This window comes from Falco cherrug, chromosome 1 (assembly GCF_023634085.1).
Source record: "Falco cherrug isolate bFalChe1 chromosome 1, bFalChe1.pri, whole genome shotgun sequence".
Classification (NCBI taxonomy): Eukaryota; Metazoa; Chordata; class Aves; order Falconiformes; family Falconidae; genus Falco; species Falco cherrug.
Genome location: NC_073697.1, coordinates 51,960,450 through 51,985,499, shown reverse-complemented (window position 1 = coordinate 51,985,499; position 25,050 = coordinate 51,960,450). Strand labels below are relative to the sequence as shown.

The following is a 25,050-nucleotide window of genomic DNA, read 5'->3' as shown; positions in this document are numbered from 1 at the left end:
GTACTGGCTGTGATGAAGTGATACTCATACACAGGAAAGCAGGCTGCAAATCAGATAATTTCACAATTTCCAGTACTAGTACATATTATTTAATCCCAAATTGCTGAGGCTAGGGAGTTTCATACTCAAGACTAGATATGCTCAAATTGAGGCGATAAGGCAAGTTTCATTTCCCTCTGAGTCACAGTTTCAGATAAACACTGCTGTGATGATACATGGGAAGGAGATCAGAGAAGGGGAGGATCACAAAAAGCTATCAAAACTTTTTCAGCTATTTAAATATACCTATTGTGTTTCTTTTAGGCTTACCATGAGCTGCTAGAGAAGCATCGACAAGCACAGTGGGAACTGGAGGAGGAGGATGACTTCAAGAGCACTGAGGCTGTTGCAGATCTCTACAAGGTACCACCTCTAGTGATATGTGTTATTTAGTAAAATAATTCTCATGATCCTCTAACCTCGCTACACAATGTCAGAGCCTGGGAGGGTTGGGGAATTGCAAGAGAGATCATGGCAGCTCCAGGAAGCTAGGCTGGCAAACCAGGAGATAGAGACAGGACAATCTTCCACATTAGGTTGCCTTTTCCTGTCCTACCTTCCCAATCCACTACATTTCCTAACCTCACATTAGTCAGAAAATGCCTATGTGGTCTGCCAAAATGTGCTGCCTGCATGGCTGACAAGGCTGCAGTAACTTTGAGAGCATACAACATCTGTCATTACTACTGGGAGAGAGACTTCTTTTATGTAGCATAATTATCTCCTGTGCACCACAGTAGGATGATACTATTCTTAGTTAACTTCACTACATCTCAAAAAATAGTTTTCTCATCTCTTTTCCTCTCAGAGAAATTGTTTTGACGCTAGTTAATTCCCTGAAATAAGTTCAGATCTTTTGTGTAAGTAATATTTTTAGACTTCTTTATATTACTGATTTGGAAAATATGTAGATACTTCATGCTTTTGCATAATCTTTAATGATTTTCTGTCTGCACCGAAAAAATATATAACATGATCTATCTGATGAAGCCCAAAGCTGTAGCCAGCAATGACCTTTAATTAGGCTGGAGCTAATCACTTTCAGCTCAACAGAATCCTTGTCATGATTAATTATGACCAGATCAGGGTGTTATGGAAACTTGTAGTCCCTATCACATTAGGATAAGATACCCACACAATCTTAATTAGCTCTAGTCTACATGCACGTTTTCAGATTCAGTTGATAAAAAAAATAAAGCCACTGTATTTAGAACAAATAGTTTTGCCATGGTTTTATGCAATAGTGCAAGCAACAGAGTATTTGAGAACTATTACTGCTACTTTGGAGAAAGGTGAAGTTTGCTTGGAGGGCTATGCCAGTGAATAAGGGTGGATTAATTGTGCAAAACTATTTAATTTAAGAAAAATCAACATGTCTGCTGATATTACTGTGCATTACTATACAGTCCATTCTCCAGAGTTACTAACTGCTCCACCCCCTTCCTCAATTCACCTGAAGTCTCTGGAGACCAAAGAATTTTTTTACCCTGCATAGTTCCACCTCATTTGTGGAATTATATTGCTTTCCTTTATTGTTTACGCTGCTTTAGTCACACTAAGATCAAACTGAAAATCCTATTTCTTTAAGCACTATTAGCTAAGATTTCTTTTCCATTAAAGAAAAACCGGTTTGGTGAATTAAGTGTTTCTGGAATTGCCAAGTTGCCAGGAGAGCTGTACAAACTTGAACTCTGCCAATTCACCTATCTCTAAGCCATTACATTCCATATTACAGCTGTTCTCTTATTCCTATCCCAAACAAACACTGCCAGCCAGACAAGAAAAACTGCAAGTACTGTGATCCAGCTGGCATCTGTTGAATGAGGGTCCACAAATCTTAATTTCCACTTCTTTTTTCTTTAATAAAACATTTTTATTGTGATATTTAACATAATGAACAGCTGCGCTTTCTCCCCTTAACCCTAAATACACATACTACAGATTGTCAGAGTTTTAGGAGAACAGACTGTTTCTGAATATACCTCATAAGCAGCATAAGCTAGAAAGAATAGAAAATACAAATGAGTGTAGCTCCGCTGTAGGTAGATGGAGCTGTTCTGATTTCTGCAGTGAGGGAAGTGCAGTAGTTACACATGTTGTCTGTTACTTGGCGCATAAAAGCAAAAGTAGATTTACCATTAAGGGGAAGGAGTTGCATCTCACAACCACAACAACTTTGCTTCTCTCTCTGTTCCACCACACTTTCACAGTAGAAGTGCACCTTGGACAAGCAGAAGCTTTGCCCCTTCAATTAGTTTCTCTGGGTCTCTGCTAGGAGGATCTACTGCTACCAGTGGGAAGGCAAGATAACGGTGGGTGGGCGCCAGGGATTTGAGATACTCCCCAGTGCAGTGATGTGACTGCAGCTCAGGTAGACCTAAGCAAGCAAACATTAGACTGACCAGCTGAGTACCAGCAACCCTCACATGGCAGTAGTCAGCACCGCACTGTAACCTATGTCCCAGTTGCATTTGAACCAGCTAGTTTGGGCACATCAACAAACAGAGCAGTGCTCCATGTTGTCGTTCCAGAAGGTCTGTACTCCCTGAAGCTTAACTGATAGTCATTTACCTTGTGCTCATTTGGAAGGTTTGGACTCTGCAATTTTTGTTCTACCGTGACCAAGGAAAAGGTTAAATTAAAGTTTTGGTTAAACATTGTATTGTTCACTTAATCTCCATACTTCCATAGCTGCAAGCATGTGTTACTAAGTAAGTTAGAAGGCAAGAAAAGAAATTCACCAGTAGAGAGTTCTGTTCTGTTGCTTTTTTATCATTACAGTAGCAAAAGAATCGTAGCAATATTACTGAAGAAACTGAGTGAAACTCTCTGAAGTCACCCTGGCATGCTCCACAGATACTTAGATGAATATTCCTTAGCCTGTGGACCACCAGACATCCAAAGATAGACTGCAAGACATTTTAAAAAGATGCATTTATACATTTGTAAACATAGTCCGAGTGGAAAATACTAGAAGTAATTAAATATTTAAGAGTTCAGCCCACTTTATATTTTATTGCACATGAAAATAAGCCTTGCAGAACTGCACAAAGTAGTTATGCTTTCCCACGCACGGAAGTTAAATAGCTGTTGCATTTAAGGGAAGTGAAACTGAGATGTCTTACTAGGAGCTAATTACCTAAATCCAAGAGGAGGCAAACTTATCTGAATCACAATTTCTCCATAACCAAGATTAGATTTAGCAGTAGCATCCTGTATGCTCCCTCTTCCAAGTAGCTCATACTTTCTACTGGCCGAGGATTACAAATATTGTCTGTTTCTTCTGGGCTGAACAATCTAATGTTGTCCAGTACCCACAGGATTTAGCGTTCCAGACAAGTTCCTGCTTATGCACCCATTGCCATCTTGACTTCAGCTGGAAACCCCCAAAACTGGAATGAATCACACCACACTTGTCAGATTAATGGCAGCAGACCCCAAACCCTGGTGGGGTCTTTTTTAACACATCCAGGCCCTCTGTTTTCTTAATTTGCTTTCATGGTCCTTGGGGCATCATCAGTAATGCAATTCATCAGATAAACACCCATATCCTAGTAAAGAACAGCCATGTTGATTCAGACAAATGACTATATGCAGTAATATCCAGTAACGTCTGGAGTGTGATAGCACCAGTGTTAGACAGATGGATAATACCCAGTTAGCTGGTTAGGTCCCATTCTCAGGCATTCTCAGCATTCTTCAGCTAAGAACAGTTTCCAGCAGCTTTCAAAGCAACTGTCAGAGCATGCAGGTGCATGCATCCTGTATCAACTTTCTAAACCTTTCACCCCCATTTAAGTACTCTATCAAAACTTGCACTGTCGATGACGAACTAGAATAAATCCTCAGGGAAGACAACCAGTACAAAGTTCCCAAGGGTTGCATTCTGATAAGTTCACTTGACCAAGTGCCCTGCTGTTGCCCAAAGCTTGTGGTCCTTAGTCTGTTACCTTTTTTTTTTTTCAAGGGAAAACAACCTGGCAAGGCTTGTATGTGATACTAAGTTTAGGCCCTCTGTTCGTCCAGCAGTTGTGCTCTAGAATGACGACTTACTTCAACAGTTACCTCGGTTTGTCCTTGTATAAGCAAGCAGGGAAAAAGCCTGACAGACTTAGTTTCATGAATAAGTAGAAAGATAACCTCAATGCAAGAGGTGATAGTAAAATATAGGGGAAAGGTCAACATGTGGTCGAATAGGGAACTAATAAATATCCTGGGGACAGAAGAAAAGATGTCACTTACCTGTGGGACAAGATCCTTACTTTGTTCTCACAAGGTTCTTCTAAGCCCTTCTCAAATTTCTATGACTTTTCTATTTTGTCAGTTTTTCCCCTTTTAAACAGTTTGTGGGTTCATCAAGATAGGTTTATATAACCCTCTAGCACTGCTGTAGCCTGCAGTGCTACAATACATCAAAGAATTATCCAAATTGGTGAATAAATATGTAAAAATGCAATGATCTGGAAGCTGACTGTGTTTGCATAGAATAATTGAGTAGGTTTGTTTTGTGCACACATGAATAGATCAATCAAAATTATTTAACCAAGGTCAATGGAATCTGTTGATGCTTGAAGTGAATGAATGAGTTATATTTGGAGGATAACGTGGGACTTTTCAGCCATACCAGTGGATTAAAATAGTATGCTGTAGGTGAATAGTCTATGTCTAGACACTATCTTCATAACTTACTTTTGAAGTGCAAGTTGAAGAATTAGGGGCAAGCGGTTTTGATTATCACAGTATATTATAACTGAAGGAGGAATTGTGTCAGAGGTAAGTGAATGGCTCAGACTAATGCTTTCATAAACACAGTCTGCAGAATTATCCTCTACACAAGGGATACTGTGCTGCAGTAAGTTTTGTATTGGCTTGGGTAGGTTTTCAGTTGCATAGTTTTTACTGTAATTTTCATTTACATGGTAGCAAAAGCACCCCCTGTATGTCCTATTCTGATTCTCTTTTCTCATGATCTCTTCAAAAGAAAAGGCGAGCTCCTTGCAAGTCGGTCAAGTTTAGCATATCAAGTGTTCACCATCCTTTAATCTTTTCTTTCTCTTTTGTTTGTTTGTTTGGGGGTGGGGTGGGGGAACGGAACTACCTACTTATTTCAGTAGGGAAAGGAGAAGTTAAAAGAGGTTGATGGTTGAATAGTTCATTAGTAAGAAAACAGATAGACATGCAGGTTGCACAAAGGAAATAAATTTACAGCTAGGAATTACATAGTCTGTGGTAAAATAATTAGTTTTCCTCTTCCTTAACATCAGAGCCATGAAAACACACAATTTACTGTCATTTATAATTCCCATTTACTGATAGCAGTTCACCAGAATGTTATTTCATTTGACTTAACAGAACATAGAAATGCACAGGAATTTAGACTAAAAGCTATTAAGTAATGAGTATTATCAACAGGCAAGGCAATAAACATTTTATGAATGGGTAAACATGAAGGTGAGGTTGAAGCAAAGTATTTGATTTTTTTCCTTTGTTAATAAAAGGGGATTTTTTTTTTTGTTAAAATGAAAAGTACAGTTTCTCAGAGACTTACTCTGTTATTTCTTTCCTTATGTAATTTCATTAACATGAGATATGGTTAAGGATGCTTTTCATAGAGTGGACTGCAGTTTGGGGTACCAAAATTGCTTCTTTTCAAGGGGAATCACCCACAGCTTGTCTTGTCTCAGATGGAAATCCATATCAAGAGACCTCCACCTCACATGCTCACTTTTGGAAATTATGCCTTGTGACTTACCCCAGAAAAGGCTGAAAGACAGCATGATCTAATAGATTAAATTTGTGAACTCTTACTGTGTGAGCTCAGTTTAGTTCTGCGTTTGGGCACTGATTAAATTTGATCTGGTCATTTCAGTCAAAGCTGATACAAGATCCGTGAGGTTGGATAGCCTTCATTCTGAAGTTTGTTTCTTGCCTTATTGCATGAGAAAATGTATTTTACCTCTTTATGGATCCACCATTTATTAATAGTTAGATCTAGTAAAGGGCATAACCTTATCTACAGAGGCACATTTCTAAAAAGGTTGTACGGAAAGAGAAGATTGAAACTGCCTCCTGAATAAATCAAGGACCAGTGAGGGGGCAAGACTAGAATTTCAATGAACCTCCATTTTAAATGCATGGAAATAAAAAACTTTTTTTTTAATTAGCTTGTGCTGAGGATGACTTCAATGTCATTGTGTTTTATTGGTCTTAGGATGCTGAAAAGCAGGGTGCTGCTTTCATTTTCCAGTTAGCATTTCCAGAATTCTTCATGTGGAAGAGGGGAAAAAGTACATGCAATCAGCTTTTCTCCATTTAGTGTGACTTTATAATGTGAAGTATTTTCTAGTAGCCAGTGGTGTCCAGGAACGTCTGAAGTATTTATGGGATGTATGATCTGAGTATTGAATCTATGTCCTTAATAAGATACAATATGGACTGGGAGATGAATCTCTTGCCTCTTAAATAAGCATCCTAGCCATTGAGCTTCTGGAGATACATGCAAGAATATTCTACAGCTTTGACCAGAAATTTAAATTATTTTAATTAAATGCTGTTGTATCACAAGTTAATAAACAGCTGTGCAGATGCCTCTCAGAGATAATATATACTAGTCAGTAGCTAGCATGTAAAATACAGTACAGGCAGCCTCTCTAAATACATCTTCTGCTTCACATTTTGACTATTCACTTTATTCTCGTCTGATGTAGGAACCTTTTAATTATTTGTATTTGAGGGAAAGCATTAACATTGTTCATTGGTTTTGTAGTGAAATCTGATAAACTGTGTACTTTCCTTGGTTTTTGACAAAATTATTATATTTTTATTGCTTTCTTTGAAGTTCAGATGCACTTCGCATTTTAATCTGAGCCCATTTTATTTCTGCATATACCCCATGTTATTTCTTTATGCTTGATGAATATCTCTGGAGAATTTTTGAAAAGCTTTGAGATTGACTGCCAGGTAGTACAAACAGGTTCATTCAACACTGCAATCAGCTATTCTATTAATGGAATCAATTTGAATAAATTTCATTAAGTGAAAGTTCTAAAAACCAAGAGATGGCATATCAGGAAGCTTGTAAAAACTATTTTGTGGGGGTTCTAGTCCAAAAAGAAGATCCTGGAAGTGGTAGGATTTCTTAGTGTTTTTCTTTTTTTTCCTGTGCAAAATAAGTTTTATAATATGTAGTGTGCCGTCCCTGTTCACAGACAGAATTTATTACTGTTTCAGATCAAGTACATTCCTTGGAGTATGAATAGTTTTGAACTATTTTGTTAGCTGTAGTATTCAATCATATCTGCAGTCTTTCCTAAAAGTAGACTTAACCATTTACCCTACCAAATTTGAAAACACCGTTCCACTACTTTTTTTTGAAGTTCTGCATTAAACAGTGTGGCCATCATATTGTACCTGTGGTATGTCCTCTGGGTAGAGCATGCTGTTGTGTTAGGGTCTGGATTGGAAGGACAGCCTGTGGTCTAATGTCCATACGATTGCGTGTTCAGATTAAAGAAGGCTGTGTGGCCAGCAGTTCCTTACACACAGGAGAAGTTAGTGTTTTGATAGTTATGACTGACAGTGGTTTATTTTGTGATCTTGGACCACAGATGAGACCAGTAAGTGCAGGATTTATGTCAGAGTAGAATTTTTAACAGAACTTAAACAGAGTAGAATTTTTAACAGAACTTAAACAGAGTAGAATTTTTAACAGAACTTAAACAAAAAGTTTGCAGTGCTGTTAAAAATCATCATCCTGGGGACATAGAGCACCTGACCAGGTTCCCTGTTGCTTTGTGTGCCATTTTGCAACGTTCCTGTGATGTAAAGAACGTTCTGCTTAGTCCTGCTTCCCCTCCATGTATTCACCCAGCATTTTCATTTTTAAAGGGGCTGTGATTTGAAAAACTGCTTCTGGAATTCTGATCTCACTTTCTTGTCCTTTCATACACCAGTTTTCAGCAGAGGGTCATGAATTATTTTGCAAACAAATAGTTAAGCATTTTTATCTAATGACAACCTGGCCAATCACATTAATGAGGTGATGCAGGTAAGTAATTTTGTGGGAGCAGGACCTAGTCAGGTTTTTCCTCAGTAACTACATACCCACTGTGGTAGCGCCAAGGGTAAGTATACAGTGTAATTTGAAGCTGCAGGCAGTGCAAGCAGAACTCTCTTCGCTTGGTTTTCAAACAGAATGGCATGAAGGCACGTAACAAAATAGCTTCTTTATGTTCTGGGCAAAAGATTTCCTAGTAAATAATAATACAGAGCTGTCAATATGCCAGGGAAATGCTGACAGTTCTGCAGCAAAATATGTTGCAAAGTGATTTTGCTGCCATAGGTGAAACTGTTTATTTAAGAATAGTTACTTAACACCCTGCCTGAGATCTTTTCAGGTTGCAGTAGAGATGCCACAGGCACCTCTAAACTGCTTCTGAACTATTTCAGAACCAAGAAAATTTCTTACATACCTGAACACCCAGTATAGGCAGGAAAGTTAACTTGTCCTGAAAGGCTAGTAAAGCTCAGAGAAGGTGGTTTACAGAGATGGAGTGAGTGTTCTTTAAATGTTGTATGGGACACAGAGATTAGAAACATAGGATCTCTGAGCCTATGTTAAATCCCAGAAGGACTGAGTTTTAAAATAAATAGCAGCAGAAGAGAGAATTCAAACACACCATTTTTCATTAGTGTTGGCAAGCTAAGCCAGGCCAACTACACAGATGATTCAGACCGTGTGAATCCTACCTCTTGTTGTAACAGGAACTGGTAACTGTAAGAATTAAGGAGTAGGGGACATAGGATGCACCTGTGTAGCAAACGTTCCCCTAATGATACTGTCATGTCCAGATTGTGTTGCGAGCAATCGTTAGAAATGGGAGAATTATTACCAGAAATGAGGTCTCTGATTGTTGTCTTTGACTTAATTCTTATACTTACACCCAGTACCCAGTTTCAGAAACTTGTAGCCCAATTTACAAGAATTCAGAACACTTCTGAAATGAAACAAAGCCAGTGGGAGCTGGACTCTGAAAATCCTGCATGCTTTATAAACAGGTAAGAGAGTGGAAAAAATCAAGACAGGTCATCTTGAAGGTGTAGTGAACGCTTTTGATAGTGTGCCTCAGCTTTATCCGTAAGAAGAGGTTACTGCAGGGAGCTGTTAAGATAAGCTATGTATTGTTTGTGAAACAGCTAATTAATATGGTGATTAGCATCCTAGAGAGATCCTAGGAGGAAAATAATAATTTAGTGTTCAGTGCACAATTTGGATATTTTACAATCAATGAGAAGTACAAAATAAAAATTTTTAGGAATTCTATCCATTCAATGGGTATTGATAAACCTAAACATGGAACAGAGAAAGGTCATGTGGAAATATTGTGTGAGCCCCCAGTTTATTACAGGGGAACAGAATTAGATTTCACATGCAACCTAAGTTCTGTTCATTCTTTGTTTCTGAGCTCCTGACTTTGCAATTTAACATCCTTTTCCATTGAGGGGGTGGGGGGTGGGGGCAGGGGGGAAGGGCCGGTTTGGTTGTATTTTCTTTTTTATAATACCACATCTAGCAGTTGGAATGGGCTCTTACACAATAGTACATTATGCCAGTGTATCTCTCCCAAAAAGACAAGTCTGCTAGAACTTTTCATGTATATGAGCTGCAGACAAATGTTTTTGACATCTAGATAAATATCTCTGTGTTTTTATTGAGACATTACAGATTTTAGTCACTTACGAGGTTTTAATTAAACCTGTATTTAAAAGAAGGCAACAACTAGAAGAATTGACTTGTTCTTGCAACAGGAGTGCTGAAAAGAGTTTTAAAAATATTAGCTGTATTTAAAGAAGTAAATATTAAGTGTTTTTATTATTTTTATATTATAGTGCTTATATTAAGGCCTAACACTTTATTTACAATGAAAGCAAAACCAGGCAGGCAGTAAAGCTTTTTGGACTAGTAAGATCATGTGGAACTCACACCAAAAATAGCTCTTCAGACTGCTCGAGTACTGAACTGTCTGTGTGACCTTTCCAATGTGTTTTTGTTTTCTCTCTTCTACTGGGGAAAGCTACCTACCCACACTCCTCCTCAGGGATTATCTCAAATTGTAGCAAGTTTGCCGATACAGCTGGTATCATCACTGTTACCTGACAGTGAAATTATATGTTCTGAACAATAGAAACATAACATTTCAGAGGTCAGTATTGCTAAATTCTAGTTTCTTTCACTTACATTGCATCTTCAGAGAGGAGTGCTTTATATTTTAAGTAATGTATTGTGGCCTGAAACTTTATGCAGCCCCAGTCCTTTAAGTTGAAGGATAGCAAAAATGAAACTACAGAAGAAATAAATAGAATAAGTAGGGCCAGACTTTGATCTCTGGCCTATACTTGGGCTTTGAAGTGTTCAAAGGCTGTAATTGCAGAAGATCTAGACACATATTTAAAGTCAACTTACCAAGTATGTTGCTACAAATTGATCTGGCAAAGCACATCTGACTATTTTTTGGATAATTATTTGCAGTTACCTTTATGAAATGTATCTTTGAAAGCATTAGTAAATAAGTAGAACATAAACACTTGTGAATACACTTCCATCGTCCATGGGTAAGAGAAGGGGAAGGACAGAAAAAATAATTAGTTCAGTTGGACTTCTAACAGTTGGACTTGATGATCTTAAAGGTCTTTTCCAACCTGAACAGTTCTATGATTCTGTGACTTTTTAGCTTGGATGCCATCTGACTAAATCACCCAAACTCTTCTTGTGGGTGAAACAGCTTCAGCAATTGAAAACCGCTCATATGGGACTAGTTGAAATAAAACCACCAGAAGATGTTTGTTTTCCTAGGCTTAAACCTGTTCTGCATCAGAAGGAATTTGAATAATTCTGTCCTTCAGGCATTGAAGAGTGTCATATCTTAGAGCACCAACTATTTAACATGACTAATGTCAGTTTTGCCTAACTAAAAGCTGTACTGTCCCTTTTAACCCTTCTGTCTTTCTTGCCTTCATTCATTTCATATCAGCACCTTTGAAGGTGTGCCTATGAGGTGTTGTGCTACATCGGATTTCCACAGTACTTTGCAAAATAAGTATTTTTATTAACACATCACCATAGCCACTAAAACAAGATATTATTTGTACTGCAGTTGCATGTGGGCAGCAGGTAGAATTCCAGGTCTCATGTGCTCATGTCTCTGTTGCATTTTAAATGACCTTGTGTGCCTTGAACCAAAACATTTAAACTGTTCCATCTACAAAACCTGGTCTTTTTAACTCAAGCATTAGTGGCACTGGATTTTAGCTCTGGGGGTCAGTCACTGGCCCAGTGTTTTCAGTGGGACATGGTTCTCTCACTGGCATCATGGAGACCTGCAGTGAAACAGCTCCAAAGGACTGGCACAGGGTTCACTTTGTCACCTGTCTCTCTCTGTCCCTCTTTGTCCCTCCATTAGGAACTGTACTATAAAGCTTCCCATGCTTTAGCAGAGTTGGTGACGGAGCTGTTTCTTCAGATCCTGCCTGTTGTGACCGGCCTCTCTGTAAGAGAATGTGAGCTTCTGAAAGAGGAATGGCAGGAGAATTTGGTCCCTCTGGAGAAATGGGAGACCCACCACCAGAGACGCTGGAAGCTTTTCCAGGAGCAGCTATTGCAAGAAAAAAAAGTGAGACCCGTATTACATTCTGGGGCCCTAGGGTCTAAAAACAGAGATATGGAAAAAAGTTATCAAGATACTTCTCTGTAGGGAATATTTTGTATATAAATACACAGCCCAGATCTAGATACAGGTCTGGACTTGGGATGGACAGTTTGACATGCAGTATGGAGTGAATATAGATGCTGTGCATGTAGACTTGCATAGAGGAGTCAGAGAGTAATCACTAGACATCTGTCCACAGTGTTTGACAGCTTTGTCAGCATATAAACAATTTTTGGCAAGGCTGCTGCCTGATGTCCTCAGCTCTTGAGCATCTACAGAAACGGTTCAAAAGAACCTTCATCTGGTCTGTTTGGAGAGGGTGTGAGTGTGCTTTACAGGAAAGGAGGCCTTACAACGGCAAATGTTCCTTAATAATTTTTATATATTAATACTATAATAATTGGAAACATATGATACTTTATATAAAGCTAACTCTTCACTCTGAGAAGGTGAAGAAACACATCCAGCTTTCCTGATCTGTTTGTGCTCAGCACACAGGGCATTGACACTAGAGGAGGAAAGCAACAACAGTAAATGCAGAGACAGGTATCTTCAGCATTAAGCTGGAACCAAATACACCTTCAGTTTATTCATGCAGTGAATATGTCTCTATTAGCACCGCTTTGAAGACTAATACAGCTAAGGCAAAGAAAGACCTTGTCTATACAAAGGTGTGTCGGTTCTTATATTGTGTGCTGCAATGTATAGAGTAATTGGAGCTTCTTAAAAAGGTTGGCAGAGTTCTTTAACACTGGCAAAATCATACTTTTTCCTACCCTCATTCTCCAAAGCGCCTGGACAATCCAGTACATGGTTAATAAGGCACTGGTTGAGGCCCTAATTATTACTGACTGCTGCTGTAGGGTGTTTAAATTTTCCACCCACTCGTATTTAGGGTTCTTTCATAAAGCCCTGTGATTCAGGAAACTGTGGGCTTCCTACTAAATCTGGTAGAGCAGTTTTCTGATTGGTGGTTTTAGAACACCCTTGGGAATACAAAAATAGAACTATTTCTTGGCAATTAGTAGCCATTTCCTTTTTTTTCTTCTCTATTTTCCTTAGTCTGGAGTTATACCAACATGCACCTCCCTGATAATTTTGTATTTACTTTATTGTAACTCACCTGTTATCTCAACTATTTTGAAAAACAATTCTTCTTGCCTCTTCTGTTTCTGTGTCACAGGGATATCTAGCAAACTGAACTGAAATATGCTTGGGACTGACTACTGATGCCTGTGAATCCGCTCATGTGCTTTAAGTTAAAGGCAGGCATTTGTGTTTTCTAGTACTGCTGGCTGGCATTTAGTGTTTGCATTTGGCATAGCTATACCTTCAGTGATTAATGAAACAATGTCTTGACCTCATTTTTTTTTTTTTTTTTTAATTTTGCACCTTTTTACCAAGGATTGGATTCAATACCTGACTTGGCAAGTTTAAACTTCTGGGTTGCTGTTCATGCTCACATTCATCAAGGTTTCACAAATTGCCTGGCTTTGTATGTGAATGACCTGAGCAGCCTGATCTAGTAGGTGACCTACAAGCATGTCTCATAGTGTATGGAGCCCAAAGCACCATGGTGGTATCTGCTGTCATTAAAAAACACAGTCAGAGAAGGAGGAGGTTCTAGTGTGCAACTCATTAGCCTCAGAAGTCAGAGTGCATGTTAGGGCACCTCTGCTCTGGTCCTCCCACTGTCCCATTGAACCTCAGCCATTGTTCAGGGCCACAGAGGAGGCAGTTTAACAGCTACAAGACTCTCCATAGAGGGGGAGATTTCAGGTCTGAAGTTCTGTTCCAGAAATGCTGTTCATGCATTTGCCTGTTACTGTCATTGAGCACAGTATTGATTGGAGAAACCACACCCTGGGAATTTTTCTCAAGGAATTAGTAGGACTAGGTCATCTCCAGCACTCCGTTGCTGGATAGTAGCTCTTTGGGCAGCACTGTATGATGGATTCATTGTATGTGAATTCAGGCCTTGCAGTCATGCCCAGGCATAGGTTATTTGAATTAGAATGTTGATTTTCCATCAGTTTCAGTGTACCGTAGCGTTCATAATACAAAGCAGATGACTTCCTAGCGGGGAAAAAAAACCCCAACAGAATAAAGGGTTTGCTGACATTATTAACAGTAATTACTGAGCTATAGAGGAATTCAGTTAGCAATGACAGAGCTCTCACATTGGTCTCGGTCACCAGCACTGCAGTTGAGCCTTATTCAATATAAACATTTCCTGAGCGGAAGACAGACCTGTTGTAAGGACAAGTGATTCTGTGGGATAAATTTCTAGAAGAGACAAGGGTTTCTTCTAGCAGGAAAATGTGTGATTCCTCAAGATGATATACTTTGCAGGAGTTAAGTAGCTCTTTTAACTTAATACATGTGGCTTTTTGGAAGTGGTTTAAACTAAACTGGAAAAAAAAGTCTGTTGTATTTCCAAAGAGACCATGCAGGGAGACAGCTAGTCCACCAAAGCTAGGCTGGCAGATTTTCCTGTATAAAGCCTGAAAAACATCACACAACCCATTATATTACCTTCAAATGCAAAGTGCATGTCTCAGCCCTTTCTTAGTATAAACACAGCAGCATTTACATTTGAGCAGTAAGCTGACACATCCTACAAAAAGGAGAAATTGGTTTCCACCTTAAGAAGAGAGATTGGACGTTTGTGACAGGTAATCATGTCATTTAGGAGATCCCATAGATGTTATAGTGCTGAATATGACAGGAGATCCATAAATCAGCATTCATATTGACAGGCCTTTCAGTTTATCAGGCATTTTCCAGCAGCAGATATGTCTTCCATCTGCCTCTTGATAATGTACTATACTAAGAGTTACGCAGTCACCTGCTTTACAGACTTGGGAATTCTAACACCAGAAGGGTTTTTCACCAGGCTATTTATGTCAGCTTTTCAAGGTGGCTCAAAAAGGAATATTTCTCATTTACTTGAACTGCATATTATTTTTGTAGATTATCTTTCCTAGCATTTATACATATCTGGAACATGATGTCCTTTGAGGAAACAGAATATTTTTTACAATTGAAAATAAAAAATCAGTTTCATATTTAACTTTGCCTTATACACTTGAGGATGTGAGCGAGGCAAATGGGAATAAATGACTAATGAAAATAAATTTTGAGCATTTTACCACATAGCCCCTACCTCATGATTTCTGTAGATGAGCTCTCCTCTCCTGCCTGGGTGGCGGTTACAGGGAGCAGACGTCTGCACCAGGCTAGGTACTTGCTTGGCATTCTGTGTGCATTGCACCCCATCTACAGGCTGTTAGGGGGAAATTGCTTTCTTTCGATTTCCTGAATAATCTGGACTAAAAATGTCAAACTGAGAGTTGCAGGAAAAAGAGTGATTTTACTTGGGTCTAATTTGCTGCTGTATCTGAGATCTAACTCAAAATACTTTATGGACTTCATTACCTATGAAAGGCATATTCCTCATCTTTATTGCCGGAGAGTAATACCTAACATTAACAGTGCTGCAGGTCTTGTTGCCAGGAAGCAAAACAAGAAATTTACAGAGTAAAAAGGGGTGAGATTTCCATCCATTCCCTCATCATTGCTTGACACCCAGAAAGCTGAATTGGCATCTGTTTACTAGTTTTGACACTGTGTGCGTTTTACTTCTTTCTCTTTGCTTTATACTCTTTTTTTCATAGCCGTTGGAATGACTCTTCAGGAAGCCAGACATTCATTTGTTGGAGCTTTACTCTCCTCCACATTTACCATGCTTTTGTCACTGGTTTTACTGGTTAAATGCAGGAATCAGAGCCTGAGCTCTGTTCCAGCCACTGAGTCTGTGTCCGAGCAAAGTAAGGCCATTTCCAAGATCAGGAAAGCTTAGAGAGACACCTGGCAACTTGTCCCAGCATTGGAAGATTGGTACAGCACAAAGCCTGACCTTTCCATCTGTCTTGATGAAATAATTGTTTTGCGTTTTTTCAGCCATACGCCAGCAGCCTCAAATTAAGATTCCCAGAGGATCTTTGCTGGTGCATTTGTGCCTGTATCCATGAGTTCTAGTATTTCGGAGATGGAAAATACCTAGCCCTCACATCCCATCCCAGTGAGCTGCTGAAGCGTTTCTTCCAATAAAACATAAAATATTCTGTGTATTCCCAGCTGATCTTTCTGATCCTTCACTTCTTGATCATCTTCCCATTAGGAAGAGACTTTTGAGAGAAAACACTGGTTTAGTATTTTGTCCAGATCTCAGTCTTCCTTATTCTTAAATGTGTAATAGTTCCCCTCCTTTCCTCTTTGTTCTCTTCCTACTTATATGGCTGATATACTTGTGCTGTTCAGTTTAATAATTGTGTGCCAGGGGATTTACTGCTGTATTCTGATCTTTCCATTGGTCTCAGGGAGGTGAAGAGACCTTATATAAATTCTGCATACAGTTTACCTTAAATGCACTCTAAATGGAAAAGGCGACTCATTCTTTTCCTTTAGAAGAAACTGTTCATCATTACAGAACTAGGCTATTTCTCCCTAAACAGAAGTAAACTGTTAGTAAAGACTGCAATCTCTGTCTTTGTTATCATCCTGAGTACCTTTTTGCATAGGATATACTGATAGCAGCAGAAGTGTTAAATTTTGGGTTCTTGGCTGCAATATTATATCATTTACCATTCCAATTGTAATTCAGAAGATGTCTCCTGTCCTCTCTGTCTTGGTGGTCTATACCCTCATGCTGTTTGACAGCAAGTGCACAGACAGGCCCTTCAAGAGCGACTTCTCAGTGAATAACCAGGTCTCCAAAATCTGATGGGAGGCCACATCGGAGCCACAGCCTGTCTCTCACTGAAAAGAGAAATCCTTCTAGAAGGTAAAATGTTATTTTTAGCCCTTCTTTTGACTGCTGAAAGAGACATTAAAATACACAATGCGATGAGTCTACGAGGCATTATGCAGAGAGGTGTGAAACACTAGAAAGCCATATCCACAGAGCTGCTAAAGGGAAATACTCGTGCAGTTATTACTGCAAGCAAGTTTTTGCCATCTGTCATGATGATACCTGGAGGCCTGATAGACCTTAATTTGACACTAGCAGCATGCAGTCAGAGAAGGCACTGTGCTTGGCTGTGCTCTGTGATTCTAAGGATCAAATCAGTTGAGGTCTGGCTACACAGTTATGTCTTGCGGCTCTTTCCAAGAGCAGCCTGGTGGGCTCCCCAGCACCCTACAGACTTTCAGGCTGTGCTGCTCATGCTCACCTGTACTCTTTCCATCTGTCACCTGTTGTTGACTGCCCATCTGTCTTTCTCAGGTGTACTGCTCAGGAGCATGTGTTTTGGTAAGGTTTTCTGCATGGAGGGGGGTCAATTAGATGTGTGGCTGTGTATGCAAAAGAGAAAGCGCTATCCAGAAAAGAAATACATTTTTATTTTAAAGCCAAAGATTATGTGGTTTCTGGTGTTCTGCACTTCCAGGGGGAGTTCATTCTGTGCTCACAGATAAAGCCTCTCTCCTGCACAAGTCACTGCTTCCCAAGGAAAAAACTATGAAATCCTGTAGGAAGGCCCATTACCACCCCTAATTCCTGACACTAACAATTGTGCAATTGCATATCTAATTCTTTGCTAGGCATACTGATCTAGTGAAACCTTGCTGTCTGCAATAATAGAAAATTTAGTCCCTCATGTTCTGAATGAAGCCAGAACATGAAGTGAAGCTGTCAGAGAGCCTGAGTATTGTATTTAATTCAGGGCTCTGCATGTGTCTGCAGGCAACCTGCATTTATCCAGCTGCCAGTGTAGCCTAAAATATACTTTTAATCTCACAGTAATGGAGTTTGGGCCTTACAACCATTTCATCTTATGACTTACTATTCCAAAACTATTACTAAGTTCTGGCAATATGCTAAACAAAATCTTGAAGTCTGTATCTCCAAAAAGTTTACAGTCTAATGGCAAATCCATCAAAACATTCAAAGATTAAATTATTTGATCTAAATATCACCCTGAAGGAGCTGTGAACTTGCATAAACCTGATCGTGCAGCCTCCATTTGTAACCATCAACACTGTACTATACACAAAAGTGTGATGGAAGATGGTATCTTTATTCTTTTCAGTGAAAATAACAATTACATTTTCTACTAGTGAAAAAAAAACCAAACAAAAAGCAACTTGCTTATAAGAGTCAATGCAATATTTTGTGCCTTTTATGGCACAAAATTTATTTGTGCTCTTTGTATCTTGTTCCTCTGTTGCTGAAACTGGAAAATCTGTAGGAGACAGCTCAGGGTTGATCCAAACCAGTGCAAAGCCACTCTTTCTTTTCAGTGAGCTTTGTTTAAGACTTTGATCACTGAGAAAAAAAATACTCCTAAGTAGAATAATTTTAATTCAGCATGAGTTTGTTTCTGGGAGGAGGGGGTTGATTTTTTTTTTTTAGCAAAATTAACATCTAATAAACCACTGTTTACTAATGGGGTGACTAGAATGACTGAAAGCAGTGTATCTTATGATTGTAATTTTTTCCCCCTGCTTTTAGCTATGGATAAAGGAATATGCTCTGTCTGCTGTGATGCAAAAGCACCTGTCTGAGAAACAAGAGAAGATAATTCAAGGTGTCGTAAGCAGACTAGGGTGCCTCAGTGATGAGTAAGTATAGTTTTGTCAGTAAGCAGTGGGGTAAAAACGCACTGCTGCATGCACAGATAAAAACTTGTCTACATTACATTGTGGAAAGCAGTGTTGAGGGATTATGAGCATCTTCAGACAAAGAGGCAATTACTCTAGTTTTTGTCTGAGTATCTAAAAAAACCCAAGGATATAATGAATTCTGGTAAGTAGAAAGAGTCTTCTGTGATTTGTCAAGTAGTGTTCTTTCTGTGTATATACTCCTATGTTTGTGAGTGATTTCTAATCTTGAACCAGCCTCTCTTTGCACTCTTTATGTCACATTGGAGTTGGATATTCTTCAAGATGAAATGTTCAGTCCAGCACCACTGAGCTCTGCCCTTGCTTTCTGCTGTTACAGTACCACTGACCATCACTTTGCATGATAACGATTCCTCTCTTGCGTTGTGTTGATTTTCACCAAGGAAACTTTTAGTTTTATCTCACAGCTTAACATTTCTTTGATAGAGTTGGTTCTCAAAAACCCACAATTCTGTGTTACCTGGCTTGTTTTGTTTACAATAACAAATGGCTTCATTTACCATGGTCTTCACATGACCAAAGATCAGAGCATTTGAAAACTGGTCTATATGGAATATTAGCATTACTGCCATTGCACTCCTGTATGTTGGATCTACTTTTCACTTCAAACTTTCATTTTCATGTTCTGCGACTGCAATATTTCCCAACATTAGGTATCTAGAGAGCTTACAATGCCTTGTATATACACAGGCACAATGTCATCAAAAATGTGCACACAGATTTCACTCACCTGGTCCAGAATCAACCTCTAAATTTGCTCTCCTGATTAAAATTCACCACAAACTTGCTTCAGCCATGTCTGCCCTGGCAGCTAACACTAGCCTCTTCGGAGTGTGCCTCCTTGTTAATCCAAGGATATGCTGTCCTGCATTTTCTTGAAATAACTTCCCTGTGGTGCTGATTACATTCTATTTTCATCTTATTTCAAGTCTCCTATTAAAAAAACCAACCCTTTTGTTATGTAATTATAGATTTTCTGTTTTCTTCCTATTTTTAACTTCAGTGCAACAGAACTATAAGTTTATCGCAGCAGTACCCATTCTTCACACCTGAACAGCTTTCCAAGGCATGCTTTGTATGAGAAGACATTATACAGAATGAATAGTAACTTGTCATCGTCAACTGATGAACACAAGTGTGCCAAATCAGCAAGCAGGTTATCTGATTGATTTTTAATGGTCCCTTTTACAGGTCTGTTAACTATATATTGCAAAAACATCGGCTTCTGCTGTGTTCAGTACTCAGAAGGTTAACCCTCCGAAGAGTTGGAATGGCAGCCCTGGCCTGCATGAGACTGTCCAGAAAGAAGAGCTTGCTTCAGGAACTGAGAGAACAACATGCCCTGCAGAAGGGATCCTACCCCTGCCAAGATGAGGACCAGTGGCAGTTACAAAAGGCAGTGGTAAGTACAGTGTCCAGGTAGTTTTTCTCCAGAGGTCTCATATGCTGTGATGTCTGGCATTAGAAGTTGCCGTAGAAAATGACAAAAAATAAAAATGTTCAAGTTCCAAATAGAAAGGAAAATACTCTCTGTCAAAAATGTACCCACTGCTGGCATAGGAGGTGCCCGAGAGTTCCTGTTTTAGTTTGGGCAGACATTTTAAATTCCCTAATACCTCGTTTATCTACTGGATAGCTGTGATACGTGTTATCGTATCTTATTTAGCTGTTTATTTTATGTGAAAATACCAATGAAAGAAGGCATGCCAGCATACATAGAGGACTTCTACACAAGTTACTGCTTTTGGAGTAAAATAAACACCTACTAATTCTGCTAGGGATTGTAATACGCACTTGAATAATTCTTACTTGAGCATCCAAAGAAATTCTTCCCTCCACCAGACCTAGCAAGTCCTTCTATACTGCCATCATTTTTCATTCTTCTTCCTCTGTCCATGAAATGCTCAGTATCCATTTCCCTGACCACCTTCTAAATAATCTGGCTTCTGGAGGTCAAGGAGATGGGAGAAGGTTTAATGGATTTTTAGACTTGATGTTCCCACAGTTGCTTTCAGATCTGTTTGTGACTGTAATTTTTAGGGTTAATCCATCAAGTGTTGGTTATTTACCTATCTGCATTGGACATTTACCTAGAACACCACGGAATTTCAGATTTCAGCCTCAGAGGACACTCCTGGAGGGTGTCAGTTATAGTCTCTGCCCAACCCACTGCTGCTGCACATATGGGTTGAACCTATCTGAGACTTTGCAGCTCTGTGCTCCATGCTGTCACTGTGTAATTAGCTGAGAGATATTTTGCATCCCTCTAATTCTGATTTGCATAATAAACCCCCTAATTCTCCACTTGGAAGAGGAATAAGGAAATTCTGTCAGCTGCCATTTTCATGTTTGATACTTCTGTTAAAGTAGTTCCTCTTAAGTATGAAAATCTCAAAATCTCATTAACTTTCAGAAGAAATAAAATATAAAATAATACAAGTGCATACGACTGCATTCCTCTTATGTGCTTCCCACTACTCCCTCTCACTTAGCTCCCACAGGGATGTTAATTGATGCAATCACTGCATTCCCTAACAAAAATGAAACGTCCCCAGGTATTACTGTTTCTTTGGCCTCTCTCCATTACAGCCTCTTTCCAGCACCAGCTCAAACCCATCTCACAAGGAAGTACCTAACAGTACACATGTAAGATCCTTGCTGCCAAAGGAGTAGAGCCTAACTGAGGAATTGTGAAAAGTCAGAGACAAAACAATGTTACTAACAACCTCCAAAACTAGAACCTATTATAAGGAGTTAAGGAAAAAGTTAATGTACAGATACTCAGCCAGAGTTTTAGCATGCCGTGTTGTTTGAACTAAACTTACTTTTAGCTTGGGCTAATTATAGATTGGTAGACAGTGTCATGTCTGTCTTGATTTCATATAAAATGTGAAACACTAAAGAATCCTAGCTTGGACATGATAACATGACATTAGGTCTCTTAAAAGAAAAAGAGAAATGATTTAATGAAGTTCTGGCTGTCTAAAAAAAATAGTCAAAAACATATGTATAAGCTATAAAAGAAGACATGTCAGAATAACCCATCGTTAATAGAGAGATCGTTATTTTTGACAGATGAATATGCACAGAGCAGGTTCTTTTTCTACTTGCATTACTTATTTCCAAGAGGGCATCAAATAGGTACTGTCAAATCCCCCAGAGTAATTTAATGTTATTTAGCCTTAAATGAGAATATTAGTGTAAGAAGGACATCAGCAACTCAATAGATGGCAATCTATGGAAGACTAATACACATGACGCAGACAGAACAGGTTGTGCTGGTGAGTGTATACTATTGTGTGCTAAAGAGAGCGTAGAGGGAGAGTGCGTTTAAAAAGAAGCATAGAAAATGATGGCAAGGATGGTCCAAAGACCTCAAGAGACTAGAACTCTTCAGCCTAAAACAGAGGTATCTTCTGGATTATCATAGGTTTTAAAGCTGGCATAAAATATGTGAGTAGGGAACAATTTTTCACTTGTTTCTAATAAAAGAAGAGACCTCTGAGCAAAGCTATTAGATGGCAGGTTAAAAATTAAAAAATGTGTGGATAAGCTGTAGAACTTATCACCACAGCATGCTGTATATGCCAAGAGTGCAAATGGTTTCCAAGTGCTATTAAACACGTTCATGACCTTTCCCAATATTTTTATATATATAAAAAAGAATATTCTGAGTATTAAAGCAGTAACATTCTGAATGGGTATAGGACTTTCTTTTAAAGTGAAGTTGTTTTTCAGCCTTTTTAAATGGCAGTACTATATTTTTGTCTGATTACCAGGAGTCCCACATTCTGGAAGAGGAGGAGAAGCTCGAGGAAGAAACACAGCAAATCCATTTAGAATTTCACCAGCAGCTAGTCACAGAAATCCAAGAAGCTCTTCAGTTTCTTCAGCAGCATATGGAGCAGGTGATTGGGCAGACACTGCTGCAGCATGCGCGAAGGGAAGCTGGAAAAAAGAGTTCAAATGATGGACAGGACTTTAAGGTATGAAAACGTTCACTAGCGGTTTTCCAAACAGAATGAGCGTTGCTTTGCTGAAATGGAAAGCAATTTCATTTATGCATTACCCTACACCTAGAATTGTCAGCAAGAGACCATTACAATGTGGGCTAAAACTGAAGGTACCTTGCAAAGTATTTACAAAGTAACAGTTACGTAGAAGTATAGTATTTTCTAGTGACTTGCTGCAGCAGCCAAAAGAGGTTTTATTAAGCCAAACCCTGGAACATAAAAAAAATTGAGAGAGTTCTTGGTGGCAGAATAACAAAAATGAGGCAGAAATTGAGGTGGCTATCTATTGATGAAGGTTTTATGGTTAATTAGTAGTATTTTTATATTAACAGTTTAATATTAGTTCATAGATAAATAATTAAATAAAAATAAAACTTGCTTCTTAGGTTAATAAATTGTTCCAAACTATTTGGATTTTCTGTATAATGGAAAGTTGTAGTAGAGCTGCACATATATTGATTTACTTCGCTGGTAGTCAGGTTGACAGGAAAAATGGACTATAGTGATTGAACAGGTAGGGGAATGGCCCCTTCCCAGATGGAGGTGAGGCACATCAGAAAGGTTTTACTGTAATTCTTCATGTTGAAATGTTCCATGGATAAACAGAAATACCTGTTTTCCAGCATCTCAGCCTGCCACATTTTTAAAGCACAAAATTCACAGTTTTCTGGGCACTTACAAAATTAGATTGGATCTACAGTTTTAGACAGATCAAAACTAAGTTTTGGACTTAGAAAATGAATTGTGACTTGTGCTGTGTAATGCAGGAGAGACTGGTAGAAGCTGCTGTAGAAAGTGTGTATGGGACCAGCGATAATATCAATAGACTGGTGCAAAACTACTATCAACAGTTAGGAAAAATCACAGAAGGCTATGAAGGGAAAAAGCTTCAACAACTGAAATCCTTACGAGGTATGTATGGTATTGACAACTATAAGATAATTCTGGGTTTTTTTTAACAGATAAATTAATGTTCTTATCACTGTGAAGATTGCTTTTTAAGATAACAGAAATCTGTTCTTTAAAGTAAGCAGCAAAGCAAAATGAATGTGTAGGTCCATTTCCATCTCTGAAGGAAAAGTGTTAGAACTCTTACTGTTAATTACTTGAATTACGGTCGTAGATGCAGGACCCTGTTACTCTGTAAATTTGGGGCAGACACACACAGAATGATGACCCAGTGTTGGAGTTTATAGTTTAACCATGAACTCTGGTTTACCAGGCTAAGATCAGAGATACCACCATAGTCATAACCACCAGCAGTTGATTTTCTGGTGCTGAAAACAGCAGCACAAGACAGAAGAATTCAGAAAGCAAAGAACTATGCAAGTTTTAGGTTGTACAGCCAACGTCTACCATGGACACTGTTCAGTAATTCATATTAATATATGCAAATAAAACGAATCAATGAATCAGATATTCATGGCATAGAGAGAGGGTATATGGCAGGTACCTGCAAGCTGAATCTTTCCCTTAGAAGGGAGGAGATCTGGGTTTGCCATCCCTGCTCCTGTGTTAGAAAACTTAAAACGTCATTGGCAGTACGCTTCCTCTGAGGTGACTGCTGTCAGCTTTGTGGGGTAGATTTTTGTATTCCTTGCTTTTTTTTGGCTCAGTGAAATGTTGTTGTCTCTGAAATTGAGGAAGTGCGTTAGAGGAGACACCAAAAAGCCAAGCCTGCCCATCCTGGAACACTCTGTGAGCTACTGCATTATTTCTTAACCTGTCAACCATGACCCTCTCACAGGTTGTGAAACTGCTGAAGAGGTTTATGAACGGCTGGATTTCACATAAATACAGGCAGTTTCTCCTGGAATTATTTTTAATTGATTAGTTCTTTCAGGAGAGGAGAACAAAAGCAAGCTATGATTATTGATTTCTTTTGTAAACACATTCACATCCCCTGGATGAAGACTGTTGGCATTAAATGAAGTTAGCAAGCTCACAAAATGGCAATAGCTAAGTATTTGAGGCACACGGAATAGATTTTTTTTCCCCCTAGAGTTAGCAATTTTAAATAGAAGAGATTCTTTAACCACGGAAGAGTTTTTGAAGAGGAACAGGCATATCCACTCAAGGCTGAGATCCAGAGATGAGTTGGTAGGAAGGATTTGTGAGCCCCAGTAGAAGCTAGATATGCTCACTGGTTATAAGACAGAACCAGCCTGTTCTGCACTGCCCTGTTGCAAACGTTGAAGACTTCAATATTGCAAGCTGAAGTACTAGGGTAGGGCAAAATCTTTGCAGGGATTTTTGACAATCTGTATTTTAGACATTGGCAGCTAGCAAGGCAGTTACGTAAGTTCTCACAAAGTCCCTCTAAAGACCTCTTTAGACCTGATTCAGCCAACCACAATGTCTAAAATCCCTTTGATTTGAGTTCCTTTAAGCAGGTGTTAAAACTGAAGCCTCTTCCAGAGCACTCCTCTGATCTGAGCTGAGATGTATGTCATTACACACTTGAATGTTCTGTTTCATCGGTGTTCTCATATTGCATTCAACTGGTCTCCCCATTAGTTTGTGAGACCTAGAATACCACTCACTAGAACCACAGACAGCCTTCTGGTGGTTACTCATTTAGATTATTTTTTCTGATCGTTTGTGTGGAT

At 38.9% G+C, this 25,050-nt stretch overlaps 1 protein-coding gene across 9 annotated transcripts in view; it reads left to right on the top strand.

Annotated features, from left to right (window-relative positions):
* EVC (EvC ciliary complex subunit 1) overlaps positions 1-25,050 on the top strand; it is an 81,289-nt gene that overhangs the window by 22,414 nt on the left and 33,825 nt on the right. For all 9 annotated transcript variants that reach the window (XM_055719975.1, XM_055719902.1, XM_055720323.1 and 6 more), the window contains 6 exons: positions 304-402; positions 11,499-11,708; positions 18,259-18,368; positions 19,620-19,830; positions 22,208-22,414; positions 23,209-23,353. In XM_055719975.1, the coding sequence (XP_055575950.1) occupies positions 304-402; positions 11,499-11,708; positions 18,259-18,368; positions 19,620-19,830; positions 22,208-22,414; positions 23,209-23,353 (982 nt within the window). The remainder of the gene's footprint in view (positions 1-303; positions 403-11,498; positions 11,709-18,258; positions 18,369-19,619; positions 19,831-22,207; positions 22,415-23,208; positions 23,354-25,050) is intronic.